General features: G+C 33.9%; 1 protein-coding gene across 1 annotated transcript; it reads left to right on the forward strand.

Annotated features, from left to right (window-relative positions):
* The first annotated feature begins 12,229 nt into the window (after nucleotides 1-12,229).
* Nucleotides 12,230-15,366, forward strand: LOC18038533 (protein PLANT CADMIUM RESISTANCE 10). The gene is made up of 4 exons (XM_006429650.2): nucleotides 12,230-12,446; nucleotides 12,729-12,970; nucleotides 14,030-14,256; nucleotides 14,903-15,366. Exons 2-4 carry the CDS (start codon nucleotides 12,799-12,801, stop codon nucleotides 15,071-15,073), a joined length of 570 nt encoding a protein of 189 aa, XP_006429713.1. The 5' UTR covers nucleotides 12,230-12,446; nucleotides 12,729-12,798; the 3' UTR covers nucleotides 15,074-15,366.
* Nucleotides 15,367-15,670: the final 304 nt, after the last annotated feature.

Genomic DNA, 15,670 nt, shown 5'->3' on the forward strand with positions numbered 1-15,670 from the left:
ATGTCGACTCTACCCCCTACCGAGCAGCACAAGCAACAAGAAGAACGTCAATTTTGGTAGAATTAATGACACGTGACGTTAATGAAAACATTGGTAATTGTTAGAGACCTCCCCTGAGGTTTAGGAAATTAACACGTAAATAGAAAGTATTGATATAATTACAGACACTTCCGTTGCTGTTAGATGCTAGTTAGTTTGACTGTCAGTAGACTATTAAAATTACTAAAATGTCCTTACTGTCAAGATAATAAATTATTAAATAAAGTTTTGGGAACTGATGGGTAATAAAATTCCCTCTAGAATCACAAAATATAGAAAAAGACCAAATTAGCCATCTATATCCTCTCTAATGTAAACAACACATTAAACTCAAGGAGAACCCGTCTTCTATGCAATGGCTTAAGACCAAATAAAATGTTTTGGCTAGCAAATAATTTTACAACCAATGGAAAACTAAGAATTAAAAATCAGAGAGAGCAGAAATTGAAAACCAATACATCAGCTAGCACAATTAAATGATTTGGCCAAGTAGGTTCAAATAATTATTCCAATTTAATTTTCAGGAATAGGAAGGAATTCTGAATCTACTCCTAAAAATTTTGTTTCCGATGGTGGCCAAATGGATCAGTTGATGACCTCAATGCTTATCAAGAAATATGCTACATGCCTCTCAAAGTGCCCATCAAACTAAGTTCTCCTCTTTGTTCTCCATGCTGTAAATAATATGGATATGTTTGAAAGTGGGAGCGGAAAAGACATCATCCACCGTGGAAACTATACGTAAGAAATTGACTAATGTTAAACCAATTGGGGTGTTAACACAGAGAAGATTTTACTTGATGAATACGATTGCATAAAAGTTAGAATTAGATAAAGCCACTCAACTTTCTCAGTGCATTCAAATGTGCACCGTAGTTTAGTTTTCACAGTCTTTAGTCATCCAATTGAAGAAGTTGGAAAAGGATTGACAAAATTTGAAAACTAATAACAAAGTGACTAAAAAAAGGGCCAATATGATAGGTCCCAATCAAAGTTAGCTAACAATCACAAGAGTTTTCTGCTATGGCGAGAAAACAAAGACCAAGATAAATTGATTTAGTTGACTGAATGCTTTTTATTATGCTGGAGCCTTTACTTATAATACTAACATAACAAACTCAGCCTACAAACACGGCTGTAATCAAAATACGTAATTGAAATAACACCTTTGCTACTTTTACGAAACACAAAGTTAAACAACAACTACTAAGGATTTGATCTTATCCTTAATTCCTACACAATCATTAAAGCTATCAAATCCCTTGATTCTTACTATCAATTCTCACGTGAACAACTTTGATTCATTATTCTCACGTGAACCCATGCATGCATGAACCATGCCAGGCTAAAGCGAAAGTCTTCACGTCACGTACTTGGGATTTGGCTTATGCCCTCTGCTGGACTTGCGTGGCTCTAGTGACTGTGACTGCTTCTTATCACAATAGTTTCAACAGTAGGAAATTAATCCAAATCATGCAAGGCATCATAGTCTGGAAAGAATGGAATTGGACAAGAATAAAGATATTAAAGTAACAAAAGTTGATATTTTTAGCAAATTGAAGTGGAAGAACTTTTCCCCCAACGAAACACATTGATATGTAATAATCTGAATTACGCACGGGGTAAAGCGAAACCGAAAGAGGGAAAAAAAAGAAGATAGGATAACAAACAACTCTTTCCCTTTATCATCATACTATACAATCTCTCCCATTTCTTTGATCCAATTCTCTTCATCTTGTCATCGAAATCTAAGTATTTGAAATCAATAATAAAACTTTAAAGCAAAGGAATAAAGTGAAATGAAAAAAGGGGGGGGTGTTAAAATGTGAGGTGACACAAATGATCCAAATCGAATGGTGCAGCTGTTGTTGTCACGCACATCACCTGATGGAGTCGTCGGGATGTCAAGGACTTGGTGGTCTGCTGACATGTCCAATCATCTCGGATTGCTCATGTCTGGGCCTCTAATTCCAGAAACAGTTGAAGCCATTCCCTGCCAGTACTTATTTCGTGGAAGAATCGAGCCACCACCAGAACTCATTTCCTTCATAACTAAAGCCAAAATCTTTTTTTATCTTCGTTTAACTTTGGGCAAAAGGAGATGCTTCTTCACAGCTTTAGAAAGATGAATTTCTGTTGGGTTTTGCTCAGGTGAAAGAAATAACTAAGTGGATGTTTCATTTCGTGAAAATACTTGTTTTTTTTTTTGTCCACTGGTTAATCCAAAGCACTGGTTAATCGGTATTGCAGCCAATATTTCTCGGATATTTTGAATTATTTTGAATTTTCAATATGCTTTTACATATTTATTCTTTTATATTAATATTATACGTATTTTTATATTAACGGTAGGGAGGTGTTTGTAATGATATCAATACTTTATATCTAAATGTCAATAACTCAAATATCAAGGGAGGTCCTTAAAAATTGTCCATGAAATTATTAACGCGTCAACCACTCGGCCGCCACGTCACATTTTAAAATTTTTAATCATTTATTCCTTTTTTTTTTAATTTCGAAGTACTCCCTCTTTTTTTAAATTACTTTTTTGGTTTTAAGAATCTTGATATATTTATTGTTCAGGCAGAAATATTTTCATCAACTCATTCTAATATTTTTTTTCCTTATATTTTGAATGAAAATATGAATAATTTAAGGTTTTTAAAAATAAAGAATGTTATAATTTGTTTAGGGTTTTAAGGATTAATCCGAAATTTATCTCTTTTTTTAAAAGTTATTTCCTTAATGAGATTTTAAAAAATTAGGTTTCGAATTAAGGGGCTGCCACGTTTCACAAATTAATAGGCCGCCAATCACAACACCTCTTGCATTTTATTTCTCTCCTCGAATGAAATGGAATTGTGTTATTCGTTTCACCCACTCCGAGAACAATGGATGTAAAATCAGACAGTAGGAATAGGATATTGCCACAAATAATGTCCATCCACATGGAATGGAATGGATTGGAATTTGGATTGGAGTACTAATTAAGGTAGATACCTAAACGTTTTAAAAAGTTAATATGTGAAAATATCCAGATGAATCATTTTGCTTTTGCTTCCTTAGCCTCTATCAGTTTTGATAATTCGGCATAGACCTGATCCATTTCTGCATTAATGTCATCAAGTTCCTTCTTCGTCGATTCAATGGCAGCATTGTTCTTTTCCTTAAGCTTTTCAATCTTCTCCTTCTGGCGATCCATATCTTCTTTCTTCTTCTTAATCTGTTCAAATTTTTCAAGCACTTTGCTCATATCTGTTATGAAACCCTCCTCTTCGTGGCTTGGTTCTGCGTCCATAATTTCCTTCTCTTTTCTTTTAGCTGTTAATAGAATAAATGGGGCAAAGTGTTAATTTGTTAGTTTTGTAAACAATTAAAATAGTTATATAAATAGATATACTGCATGAATTGGGAGTTACCATTGTCCAGTGGGTTTGAAATGGATTTTAAAGCAAGCTAACTGTTTTTTCTCATTCATATCATTTTTCATTTACAGAGAAGATATCTGAATCTGATCAAACTATTTCAAACTATAGAAAGTTCAATTCATGAAAACATGAGTCAGGACAACAACACTAATCACAAATTAAAGTTCATTAAATAAGAAGAAATTAATTAAAGCAGCTGATAATCTATTCATTAAACTTATTTAGTTAAAAAGGGAGAGAGAGGGAGAATTTTAAGTTTTAACCTTGATAAGAAGGGATTCCTCAAGTTGATGATTGATCAAAGGGAAGATGGCCGTAGTGAAATGAATTTACTTTTTGACTCTTGATTGACCAATTAATGTTGGACGTATAAATCTATAAATACCCTTCAGCTCACTTTGTGACTTGTGCGGTAGTTGGGGGCAGTGCATGCAAACTACTTGTGATACTTGTGGGGTTCTTCGTATGCCAAAGAAATATTCATGAGATGAACATGAATGAAAAATTCGGAATGCATGAAAAAATGTACAAAAAAATACATATCTCACTCTCACATACAATTTGAAAAGTAATTAGCAAATAGTATATCTTACTTTCACATGCAATTATTAAAAGTTGTCTAATAAATAAATCGTGTTCATTTAGGGTCTGTTTGGAATTGTTTTTGGTAGGCTTAAAAGTAATTTTGAAAATCTAAAAACTAATTTAGTGTTTGGAAAAAAATAATCAAAATCACCTTTTGTCAAAATCAGCATTTCCTACAACTAATATACTGATTTTGAAAAGCAGAGAATGAGTAGTTTTTAGATTCTGATTTGATATTAAAAAAAAAATCAAAATCATTTTTGTTAAAATCAGCCTCTTTTACAGCTGATTTTGAAAAGTAGAGAACGACTAACTTTTAAATTCTGATTTTGAGAATTAATTTTATCCTTTAATACAATTCCATAAATATCCTTAAAATTATTACCTAAACCCAAAATTATCATTATTCAAATTGGAAACAAAATCAATATTTTAATAAATTTTTGTTATAATTCATCAATATGAATTTGTAGGCCAAATTATTATTAAATTTGTTTCACTATATTATAAATTTTTAATTATCAATTATTTTAAGACAAAAAATTAAAATCAATATCTTATAGATTTTATTTTTAGTTAAAATTATTATAATACACAACTAAAAATATTGTATGTAAATGTTTTTATATGTATAAGTAAATTTTATCATACATTATATATATTTTAGTCATTTATTTTCTCTCCGCAGTTTAACAATGAAATTTACCAAACATTCATAACTGTTTTCAAAACTTACGGTACTTTTGAAAATAAAATTTACTAAACACTTAACCGATTCTCTTCACATCTCTACAACTAGTAACAACTATTTTAAAAGGTACAACATTCCTAAATTGGCCCTTAATACAACCACATTAACTTCATTTTTTTTTTTAATCAAATGTGAGGTTTCTCAGTTATTAACGTAATTTACTCTTTGTAAATTTACATTCAAATACTCATCTATTGACATGTGTAAATATATAAACTGTAACACTATTACACTAACATATCATGTAATTGACACGCAAGCCACTAAGCCTTTGTTGTAGCCAACGTAGTAGCCAAATGGCCAAATCCTTCCTCCATGTTTAAATGGCAAGTGTTTGGTAGAAATATCAAACTGTTTGATGAAATGACTCAATGAAGGATGTCTTGGCGGGAAAGCTACTATTTGAATTCTTCTGCAACAACAAGCTTACAGGAAGAGAGTTCTTAACGTTTCTTGAGGGCTGAGGAGGTTTGAAAAGATCAATGGCTTAGATTAGAAGTTGAGAATCAAGGATTTTATATCAACCAGTGAATAAATAAAAAGTTGTACACAACCAACCTTATCATCTTTGTATTATTGTATTGACCCACAAATCTTAGCATCAATATTCAGCAATTGTACTAATACGAGTGGCCGTATGAAATGCCACTAGCCCTTTGGCCGAAGTGGTTGGGTTGTTGTCCTGACGCCACAAAAGCATTGTGGGGGCTAAAATATTTATAAGTATTTTTCCTTTGCAAAATGCGAGCGGAGAAATGCGTGTGGAGAAGAGACGTCCCTCGTCTGTGAGGGTTATTTGTTTGGGTATGTACTTTCATTAAATTTAATGTAATGAAGTCCTAATTTTGTATATCTAATTGTAAATATCAGTGTAATGTCTGTTATAATAGCAGTTGTAAATATCTATGCAATACAGTAATATGATGTGTAATCAATATTAAAAAAAAATGCAGCTTTATGATAAGAAATTAATTCTTTTTAGCATTTCTCTTCTTATTGAGGTAAAAAACCAATACCAATTGCTGGAATTTATGTATCAACTCTGTGATAAGTTATCCATGCCTAACAAGTTGTCCATGTGATCCATTTGATCACATGCATATTAACACCAACAATGTGCAAAAATTGCTAAAGCGGTAGTCATGCACACGATACGAAAGCCTTTCAATTTCAAGTTTTTTCAGGAATCCCCTCCTTTAAATCACCCTTAGCTTCAAAATTGAGAATCTCAAAGCTTGCAATTTTAGTGTCCAGATTCTTACAGTACACAAAAACTTCACCAGCCTTGTCAGTAACATTTTCAATCTTAAAGCTTACAACCTCATTTTCTTCTATTAAAAGTAGAAGACAGTGTTGGCATATGATTATCTTGTAAAGATTTTTATCCAATCTATCTCCATTAACTCAGTATTCTCTCAACCATATGATTAAAAACTTGTCCTATCTTTTCTGTTTCAAATCACCATCTCTTCTCTACTCTGCATCTTCAATTTCCTTATCTCCAACTTGTCGTTCTATCACTTCACTAAAATTATAACTAATTTTTTCTACTTTCCCATGTGAACATTATCAACTCTATCTCTTCTTCTTCATTGCACTCACCAATTATGACCATCTGATTCACCTTCACAAAGCTCGCATGTCCATCCAAGAACTCATTGCCAACTTCATTGAGGTATATTTTCTTCCATAAATGATCTTCACCCCCCAGTCTCCTCATAGTTCCTTATATATGTTCAATCTTAAGATATCCATCTCTACAGCCCTCAACAGCTTATTAATCAGGAGCTTTTATTAAAGATATATACAAAGTGGAGCTCAACAAAACAACCAATACAAGCATTAACTTCCTCAATTCTCATCTCCCTCATCAATATCCTCGCCTTCTTAAGAAGCACAATTGTACAAACTAAATCAACCTTGTATTTCTTAGAAGGCAATGAGATTCTTTCCTTAGCCTTATTTTCATAGCGTAGAACAGTTGCTCCATGCCTATTAGCATTAGGCTTGTACCATACAAAATTATTATTATTATCATCATCATCATCATCATCATCATCACCACCATAACAATGGTAATAGTAGTAATAATAACAATGATTATTATTATTATTATTATTATTATTATTATTAAAAGTAGTAATATTAATATATTAATATTTAAGTAGGGTAAAAAAGAATATTTAATTTTCTTTAAGGATAAAAGTGTCAATTTATTCCTCATTTACATTTCTTGTTTTCTTTCCCACCTCCCTATAGAAATGAAATTTTCATTCCTTATTTTTAAATTTATAGTGTCCACCCAAAATTCATTCTTATTTCTTATGTTTTTAAGCAAACATATACAATCAATTATTTTGATTCCTTAATCTGACAGGTCAGCGCACACTAAAGCCTACATGCTCTCTAATGAAGCCGCTTCTTTAAAAAATTACTTCATAAATTTTGCCCAATTATTATTGCCGTCTCTTCCTTGTACTCAAAAGTGTTCAGGTGAATTACCTTCTTAGGCTTTCATTTTTTGACATGTTCAAGTGAAAGATGATAGAAGCTAATTAATTTAATAATGGGCATAAATTTTAAATTTTATATTGAAATAGAATTCAGCAAATGGAAGACAGGAATAGAAAATAATATGAAATCTGAATTTAAGTGATTATGCTTTTTTTTTTTAATCAAAAAGAGCATGCGATGCAATAATAGAGCAGGCAATCTCACCACTATTAATATGGGCTTTTTTTTTTTTGTGTGTGATAAGTAATATGGGCTTCATACGAACCCAAAAAATCCATCAAATCAAACCCTAACAATCAGAAACAAGCACTTTTGCCTTATTTTTAATATTTTTCCAAAGGAGATTCAAGATTCGAAACCAAGTTTGTTCAATTGTACTTCCCACTTATGGCTTTCCCTCCAATGTTTGATAGTTCAATTTACCCTCTAAAGTCTAAACTGACAATTTCGTTTACAGTAGTGGTGAAAAAGCCAAGTGAGGGTTACCAACTTACCATTTGAAAGCTTTAGTAGTATTGGCATTTCCTCAAAATGAACTAATAAGTGATCTTTTTAAGGAATCTCTTGTTACATGAGAAGAACAATGCCATAGAATCAGCAGCATGGAATCGTAAAGATGTTAGATCTTGGCTTGAACGTGTCGATTTCGACTATTTTTGGACTTTCATCATATCCACTAATTTGTTACTCTCAAGACTCACAGGTTTTTTTTTTTTACTGTGAATTTCACCACTTGTTTCACCAAATCTTCCTGAAAAGTAATAAGAGCACTTCTATTGTGTCAAAAAGTTTAAACATATATAATCTAATTATTATAGAGAAGCCTGTACAGATTTTTCTTACAAGGGATTTTTGGTGTCGAAATTCTGGTTCAAGCCTCTTCTCTTTATTGAATGAACAGCGAGCACGCTGAATTTTGACAGCAGTTTGATCTCTTACAGCTGCCCTTTTTCGCATAAGATAGCCTCTCACAAGAGCTTGTAACTTAACCAATCGCTTCAAAGCTCTAAGGGCGTTTGGGGCGTGAAAATTAATTGCCATGGGATTCAATAGATGGAAAATGCAGAACTATGTACCAGATAATGGGATTAATTTAGCAGTTCTTTCATGGGCAAAATCAATAAAAGGGAAAGGGCACTGGAGGAAGCAAAAGCAAATGCCAGCCATAACCAAATTGATTAACTAAAAGACAACAGTGCCAAAAATCATATTCGAATGCAACAAAATTTCAGAAGTTCAAGCTCTGTAATGGAGACCATAAAGCAAAACAGAAAACAAGAATAAGAATAATTTGCCTAGCCGAAATGAAAGTTGAAAAAAACCCATCAACCATTAATCCATTACATTCAGCCCACAAAAGTACAACTGCAATTTAACAGTTTCAGCAGCTCCCTACCTTCCGATGCCAGACACAGCAGCAACATTAAGAAAAGCATTACCACAACAAAAATAATTTCCAAGTAAAAGAGAATGTAGTAAAAGTTATGATTCTTATGAAAGCACTTCCACAACATAGATGAAACACTATTTACCAATATAAAGTGAAAAAACATATCCACCTTTCGTTGACTCAAATGTACCGTTTCATTACCATTTGAAATATAGTAATGAAAGTTATGAAAGCACAAAAGGTTATCAAATTTAGTAAAAGTTACGAAAGCACTTCCACAACATAAATCAATCACTATTAGATTACCACGTTAAAGTGAAAAAAACATATCTACCTTTCCTTGACTCAAAAATTAACAAAATGTACTGTTGCATTACCATTTGAAATATGGCTTCCAGCTCTTAAGGGAACACAAAAGTAAGATTTAAGCAAAGTGCTTCAATAACAGAAACAACACAACACAAAGAAAAAACCACAATATATGTAAGTGCACCACAGATATACCTATAACACAAAGTAGATGAAAATGCAACATCCTAGGTAAACAGAAACATTGGAGATCCCAAAATACCAACATGAAAAAATCAACTTGAAAAGAATGGTGCATTCTTATTTCATTAATTCAATATCAAATTAGTATTAAAAAACAAAGGGCAAGAAGGGCCAAATATGGTGATTACAGTATCAAATCAGCATAGAAAAAAAAAATGGAAAAGAGAAAGGCAAGAAAGGCAAGCTTCACTTCCTTACACAATGCCTATCCCCACATCTTTCTCAAGCTTCACTACTTTTAAGCAATGCCTATCCCCATCGATTTTTTGATTCAAGGTAGCTTCCAAGAGAAATGAAATTTGCCTCCCAATTTAATGGTGTAGAATGTTGTCTCACACAGCGCAGTCCACTTTCAGGTCCCATATCCCTAATTTCCATTTCAATGGCTGCTTTATCACTGCATAACATACTGTGCTCTAGAACCACAGTTAGCATCTTCTTCAAGACTTTAGCACCATCAATCCAATCCCAAAACCCGGAGTTCATAGTATCAACAAATTCCCACATAGCTCTAAATTTAGTGAACTCCTCTTTTGAATGTATCAACACTGTTTCCCAAGTGTTGATAACATTCACCAGGTCTCGATCCATAGCAAATTTTGCAGCATCTAGACAATTTAGTGTAAATGTTTCTGCACGCAATTCCCTTTCAAATGAGCTAATCTCTTGTTCCAGCATATTCGCCTTCCATGCACCAAGATCCAAAAGCTGCTCCAAGGCATGTTGCAGCCTATCCATCTCCCTGTCCTCTTCAGAGACAATGACATCACCAACTAGTACTCGTGCTGCAAAAGATTCAGCCTCTATCTCTTGAGTCTCATTCTGGATCTTTTTATCTTGCATTTCCTTCAAAAAAGCCTATATATGCAGCTTGTTAGTTGTGAATTCCAGAAGTTCCACATTATCTATTATAAACATTTAAGAAAGTGGAAAGAAGTACCTTCGCCTTGAATAAATGAACCTGTTTAAGAATAACCTTGAGCTCCTCATAAGTCTTTCCTTCCAAAATGTTCCTGACATCTGCTTCAACTTCAATACTTGAATGTTCTAATGCATCCTTCTTCTGTGTTTCAACTAATTCATGCTCACAAACCACTTTAAGTGCCTGTTTCAGTACACAGGTCAAATCCTTGAGACAATGTAACAGCATTTATTTTCCAGCTGGCCATAACCACAAGAAACAGTCTTAATCATTTAAACCAAGAACTGCAGTTTTCGAGAGATATCAAGCATAAAATGAAGTGAGAGCAAAGGCAAAACATAAAAATTTTGGAGGACACTTTAAATTCTAAAATCGACAAACACATAACTCCAGATGATTATGGGGTCAACAAACATAAATCCAATTCTGTTACGTTTCATACCTGGACTCACATTCTATTAAAATATAGCTAATGCAAATTCTTGAAAGGAAGCAAGATAGAAAAGTCTGTGAAAGTTCATAAATGCACAATTTTGCATGTATGGCTCAAAATTTCTAACTCTCAGTGAGGAATAGCTACTAGCTATGAAAGTGTGAGAAAGTGAGAAGGAGCAATACCTCCCAATACTCTACATGATTTGGTGTTTCCCTGTCCAGATCCAGATGCTTGTGATTTCATCACGAAGCTCTTCCAGCTCTGTTACGGTCAAACCCTATTTTAAAGGATATACACAAAAACCGTAAAGAATAAGAAAACATATTCAATGCAAGTTATTCTCTAACAACTTCTACCAAAGAACTTTTGTTTTACAAAGGAACTGTACTCACCAGTTCTTCCTCTTCTTGTGCCTTTCCTAGGACTTTTTCCTCTATTTTCTTTCTAATCTCCTCTATCCTTTCTCTCTGTCTTTCTTTTTCTTCTATATCTTTCTTAATTTTCTGTATCTCTGGCTGCGGCAAGAATATATAACAAAGAATTTAGCACTCAAAAAAAAAAAAAACAAAAATCTGATTGATTTTAATTTTCTATCTTTCTGTCTTTTCAATTGAATATGATTTATGTTATAAAAAAAAAAAATCTGATCCACATACCATACTCTCTTTCTGTCTTTCCTTCTCGTCTCCACCTCGCTTAATTTTTTGTATCTCTGCCTGCGTCAAGAATGTATAACAAAGAATTTAGACCCCAAAAAAAAATAAAAATTGACAAGTGATTGGCTGAGGTCCACATACCATTCTATCTCTGTCTTTCTTCAAGCTTTATGATGAAGATACAAGCTTTATATCACACCCATATAACCCTGCTAAAACTATATGTGTAGCTCTAGCGGGTTCTGGAATGATTCCCCAATCACCAGCTGTGACCTGGGTCTGTAACAGCTGAATCCAAGTCTTTCCCGCTCTAATTAACAGCTTGTAAGGGCCTTAGACACGTGGTGCTTCCTGTGTTGTGAATAAGTGAAATCGAAACGCTCCCATTGACTGTCGTTTCATGCTAAGCTTTATAAGTATATCCATCCACGTGACACACACATGCTTCACTTATGGAGCTCAGCTAATTTGTCATCTGTATTAACATTTATTCCAACGACATGTCGCTCAGCCAAAGACTGACAAAGCATACAGCACTTATTCAGCAAACCGACAAGATAACATTTTCTCTCGAATCCAGTTTTTATGCTCACACTTCAACAATGATCACCGGCCATACCCTTCAGATATACTGAAACAAGAAAAGAAAAATCATGCACAAGTAAAACTGCGGTCAATACATCTTTACCATTCAAATGAACAAGCATATAGCTAGTTAAATCAATTTAAAAAATAATAATAATGTATCATAATTTACTAATTAGCACAAACAAGTTGTTAAATAATGTGTCGTAACTTACTAATCATCACAAATAAGTTGTTAGTGCATCCCAGAATTGCTCAAAATAATAATAATAATAATAATAATAATAATAATAATAATAATCAAAAAGGGCGTTATCAAGGGCTATTTATTGATAGATCGGATGCTTGTAAGTCCGCTTTTTGGTCACAATTTGTCACTTTGCCTATCACTACCAGATCGATGTGAGAGTCAAAATTTTGTTATCGCATCAAAATGACGCGTGTCCTGGTTAATTTTCCAGATATTAATCACTGGCCGGGCCCTTGTTAACCTAAGCAAAAATAAACTCAAAATATAAAGCTGCCCATTTCTTCAGGGAATTAAACTCGCAAATCTTCAGTCTCAGCCTTTGCTGAGCACCTACCAAGGTACGGTGTCGTTTCTCTGAATATGGTTTTGTTTTGAAAATGGGTTTCAAGTTTCATTTCTTAAGTGCTTGGTATAATTGCAAGAGAAATTTTGGTCGGGTACAGTAAATTCTTGTTCTTCTAATCGCATGCTCTAATGGATCTGAGTCAGTTGATTTACACATAGCTTCTTGGTTTTATAAATTAGAAGAAAGGGTTTCTCTTATGAGTGAAAAGATTGCATCTTGATGGATTTTGCGGTTCTAAATTTATTTACTAATTGGCATTTCATGGTCCTTACAGAACAATACCGAACGATTCAATAGAGATTCTGGAGATAACATCATACAAATCAGTTTTCTATTCTAAAAAGATGACTAGCCAAAGTGGTTATGTGCCGCCTCCTTATATTCCTTTGGGACAGTCAGATTCGGGACTGGAGATTGTTCCTCAAAAAGAAGACCTCTCTGATCCTCGTCACCCAAGTGATGGCCCGGTGCAATGGTCATCTGGAATCTGTGCTTGTTTCGATGATATGCAGAGCTGTATGCTACTTTATGCCTTGTGACCTTGATTTTATCAGAAGGGAAATTGTCAAGGTGCCCCTTAAAGTTTAAAATGAATAGACAGGGCTGTTTTTGTGTTGTTTTCTTTGTTTTTGCACTTAAAGAGTCTCAAAATTGTGATTTATAATTCTAAAGTGTTTGCCGCTTAGCTTGGTTGATAGTTAATGGTAAATGAAGTTTAAAGAGCCTTAAAGGACAAGAGAAGAGCCCCTGTCAGCATTTCTCTTTTAGCTTACATATGAGAGGAAAAGATGTACAGAGAATTCAGATAATTGGATATGAAGAAAAGCTATAATACAAGTAGCATGTTAAGCTTTATTGTGATTTATGTATGTAATGGTTGCTATCTATCAGTTGCCTGGTTGCATCTGAAATCTGGTCTACCATTTAGATTCTTGTTTATAGTATTTTGAATGAATGTAGAAGTTACCATTTTGAATTCTTAATGACTTGTTTGTTGATTTTGGTCCAAGAAACCATAATTTATATTCTAGTAGAGGAGACCTCTCACACTTGCTCTTGATCTTTTAGTACAGTCCAACAGTTCCCAGACATGCACATGATATAAAGAAAGGACAGGCATTGTAGATAACTTGAGAAAGTTTGTAATAAATCTTTAACTCTAAGACATCCACAAGGAGAAAAGGAAGATGGGACAATGAATAGGGCGGAGGGGAAAATTTAGTGATAACCTTTGAGAAATGTTTTGGCCACAGTAGATCCTGCCAACATAGCTTTTTAAAGAGAGTGTAGATGACATGAGAAGGTTGTAATAATCCTTTAAGTCTACTCTCAGACATATACGAGGAGAAGGAAGATGGGGTAAAGGATGGGGTGGAGGGGAAAGTTTGCTAATAACCATATGGAGGAATATTTGGGCCGCAAGAGCTTGGGTGCAAGTAATTTAGTTGAAAAAAGTTATTTCTATTTTTTTCAAGTGTGTGTCTGTATTCTAATTGTGAATCCCGGAAACTTCTGTTCTAGTTGTGGGTAAAAGTGAGAACCATGACTTGACTCCAATTTGTTTCTGTTGTACAGGTTGTATAGGTCTTTTCTGCCCATGGTATCTGTTTGGGAAGAATGCAGAGTTCTTGGGCTCTGGAACTTTCACAGGATCTTGCTTGACCCATTTTATTACATGGGCTTTTGTCAATACTGTATGTTGCTTGTTGACTGATGGAATTTTGTTGGGATTACCTGGATGCTTTGTTTCCTGTTACGCATGTGGCTACCGTCGAACACTACGGACAAAGTATAATCTGCCGGTACTACTCTTAACAAGTGTTTGGCAAAGATAGTTTTATCATGTGAAGAACTTTTTTATCCCTCCATTTCTTTTGCTTGTAGTTCATCGGTCTTTGATTGTCCTATAAACCTGTGTTCTTATGAAGGATTAACAAACAAGTTGGTGATCTAGGATTTAGATGTGTAGTTTCAGAAATTTTGATATTGAAATTTACTTACTAGGACTTCTTATGATAATTATTTGATTATGAAACAAACCGTATCATAAAGTGATTCTGTGAGTAGTATATTGCATATCCTCACAAACTCACTATCAAAACATGTCTTCTTTTCTGTGTTCCTAGATAATGCTTGAGAAAATCATAAAAATTATTTCATTGGCAGAATACTAGTAAAAATATATAGAAAGGGAGAGGAGAAATCCAAGAGTTAAAGTTATTGTGGATTGAATTGAAATTAGTTTAATATCATAGTGATGATGTTAGCTGCCAAAGAATTTGTTAGGCATGCGATTTCGTCTTTTTCCCCAAAAAGTTGGCCAAAACTCAGTTGGGTTTCATGTCAGCCAATTCATCCCTCTACCCTTGCAATTTCTCTATGGCTTTGTTATGAAATTGTCACTGTTAGACTTAGCTGTGGTTTACCAGTTCTTGATGTCTAATGCAGGAAGCACCATGTGGGGACTTTGTTACCCACTTTTTTTGCCATTTGTGTGCCATTTGTCAAGAATACAGGGAAATACGTGAAAGATCTAGTGACGCTAATCCTCCTGATCTCAGCTTAGCCGTAGTCACAGTCCCACCAACCCAGACTATGGAATCAGGTTCCAAGCAATAGCACTTCTGCATTGATGATTCAAATGAGACCGGCACTATGATGGATTCAACTCAGCTTTTCACATGCTTTGCCAGAATACGTTCCAGTTCCCATTCCTAAAGCCAATGTATTTCGATTTCAGGAGTCAGATTTGAATCTCAGCTGTCTATTGTTAACTGGTGTTAGCGAGTATTTTGAATCTAAATGGTTAATTTAGTAGGAAACTACTGTATGACTATTACATGAAATTCAGTGACGAATGTGTACTGCATTGATCTCTACTATATATCCCCTCTAATCAGAATTTTGCTTTCAGGCCATTTAATGCTAATGTTTTTTTAGTACCTATGCGAGTTTCTACAGAACGCAGATGTAAGCAATATGCAGCTCTTATCTTCTGGCAAAGGTTTGAAATATCAACTAATATTTTAGATACTTAATGAATCTTGGATCTGGCTCAGAGAGGGGGTGGGGGGAAAAGAAAAATGAATCTCGGAGCGCTTTGATGCCCGCTCAGAGCCTAAGGCTCTGGTAATATAGTTTTTCAAGTTGAATTTATTTAAATAAATTTTTTATAATAAGAATTTTTATTTAAAAAATTTTAGTTGTTTGATTGTT

This window comes from Citrus clementina, unplaced genomic scaffold (assembly GCF_000493195.1).
Source record: "Citrus clementina cultivar Clemenules unplaced genomic scaffold, Citrus_clementina_v1.0 scaffold_6, whole genome shotgun sequence".
In the NCBI taxonomy this organism is placed as follows: Eukaryota; Viridiplantae; Streptophyta; class Magnoliopsida; order Sapindales; family Rutaceae; genus Citrus; species Citrus x clementina.

Bases quoted from the DNA above. Each gene is read 5' to 3' on its own strand.
- LOC18038533 (XM_006429650.2), top strand. From the start codon at position 12,799: ATGACTAGCCAAAGTGGTTATGTGCCGCCTCCTTATATTCCTTTGGGA. The intron at 12,971-14,029 runs GTATGCTACTTT...TCTGTTGTACAG, and splicing joins TTTCGATGATATGCAGAGCT to GTTGTATAGGTCTTTTCTGC. The intron at 14,257-14,902 runs GTACTACTCTTA...TGTCTAATGCAG, and splicing joins GGACAAAGTATAATCTGCCG to GAAGCACCATGTGGGGACTT.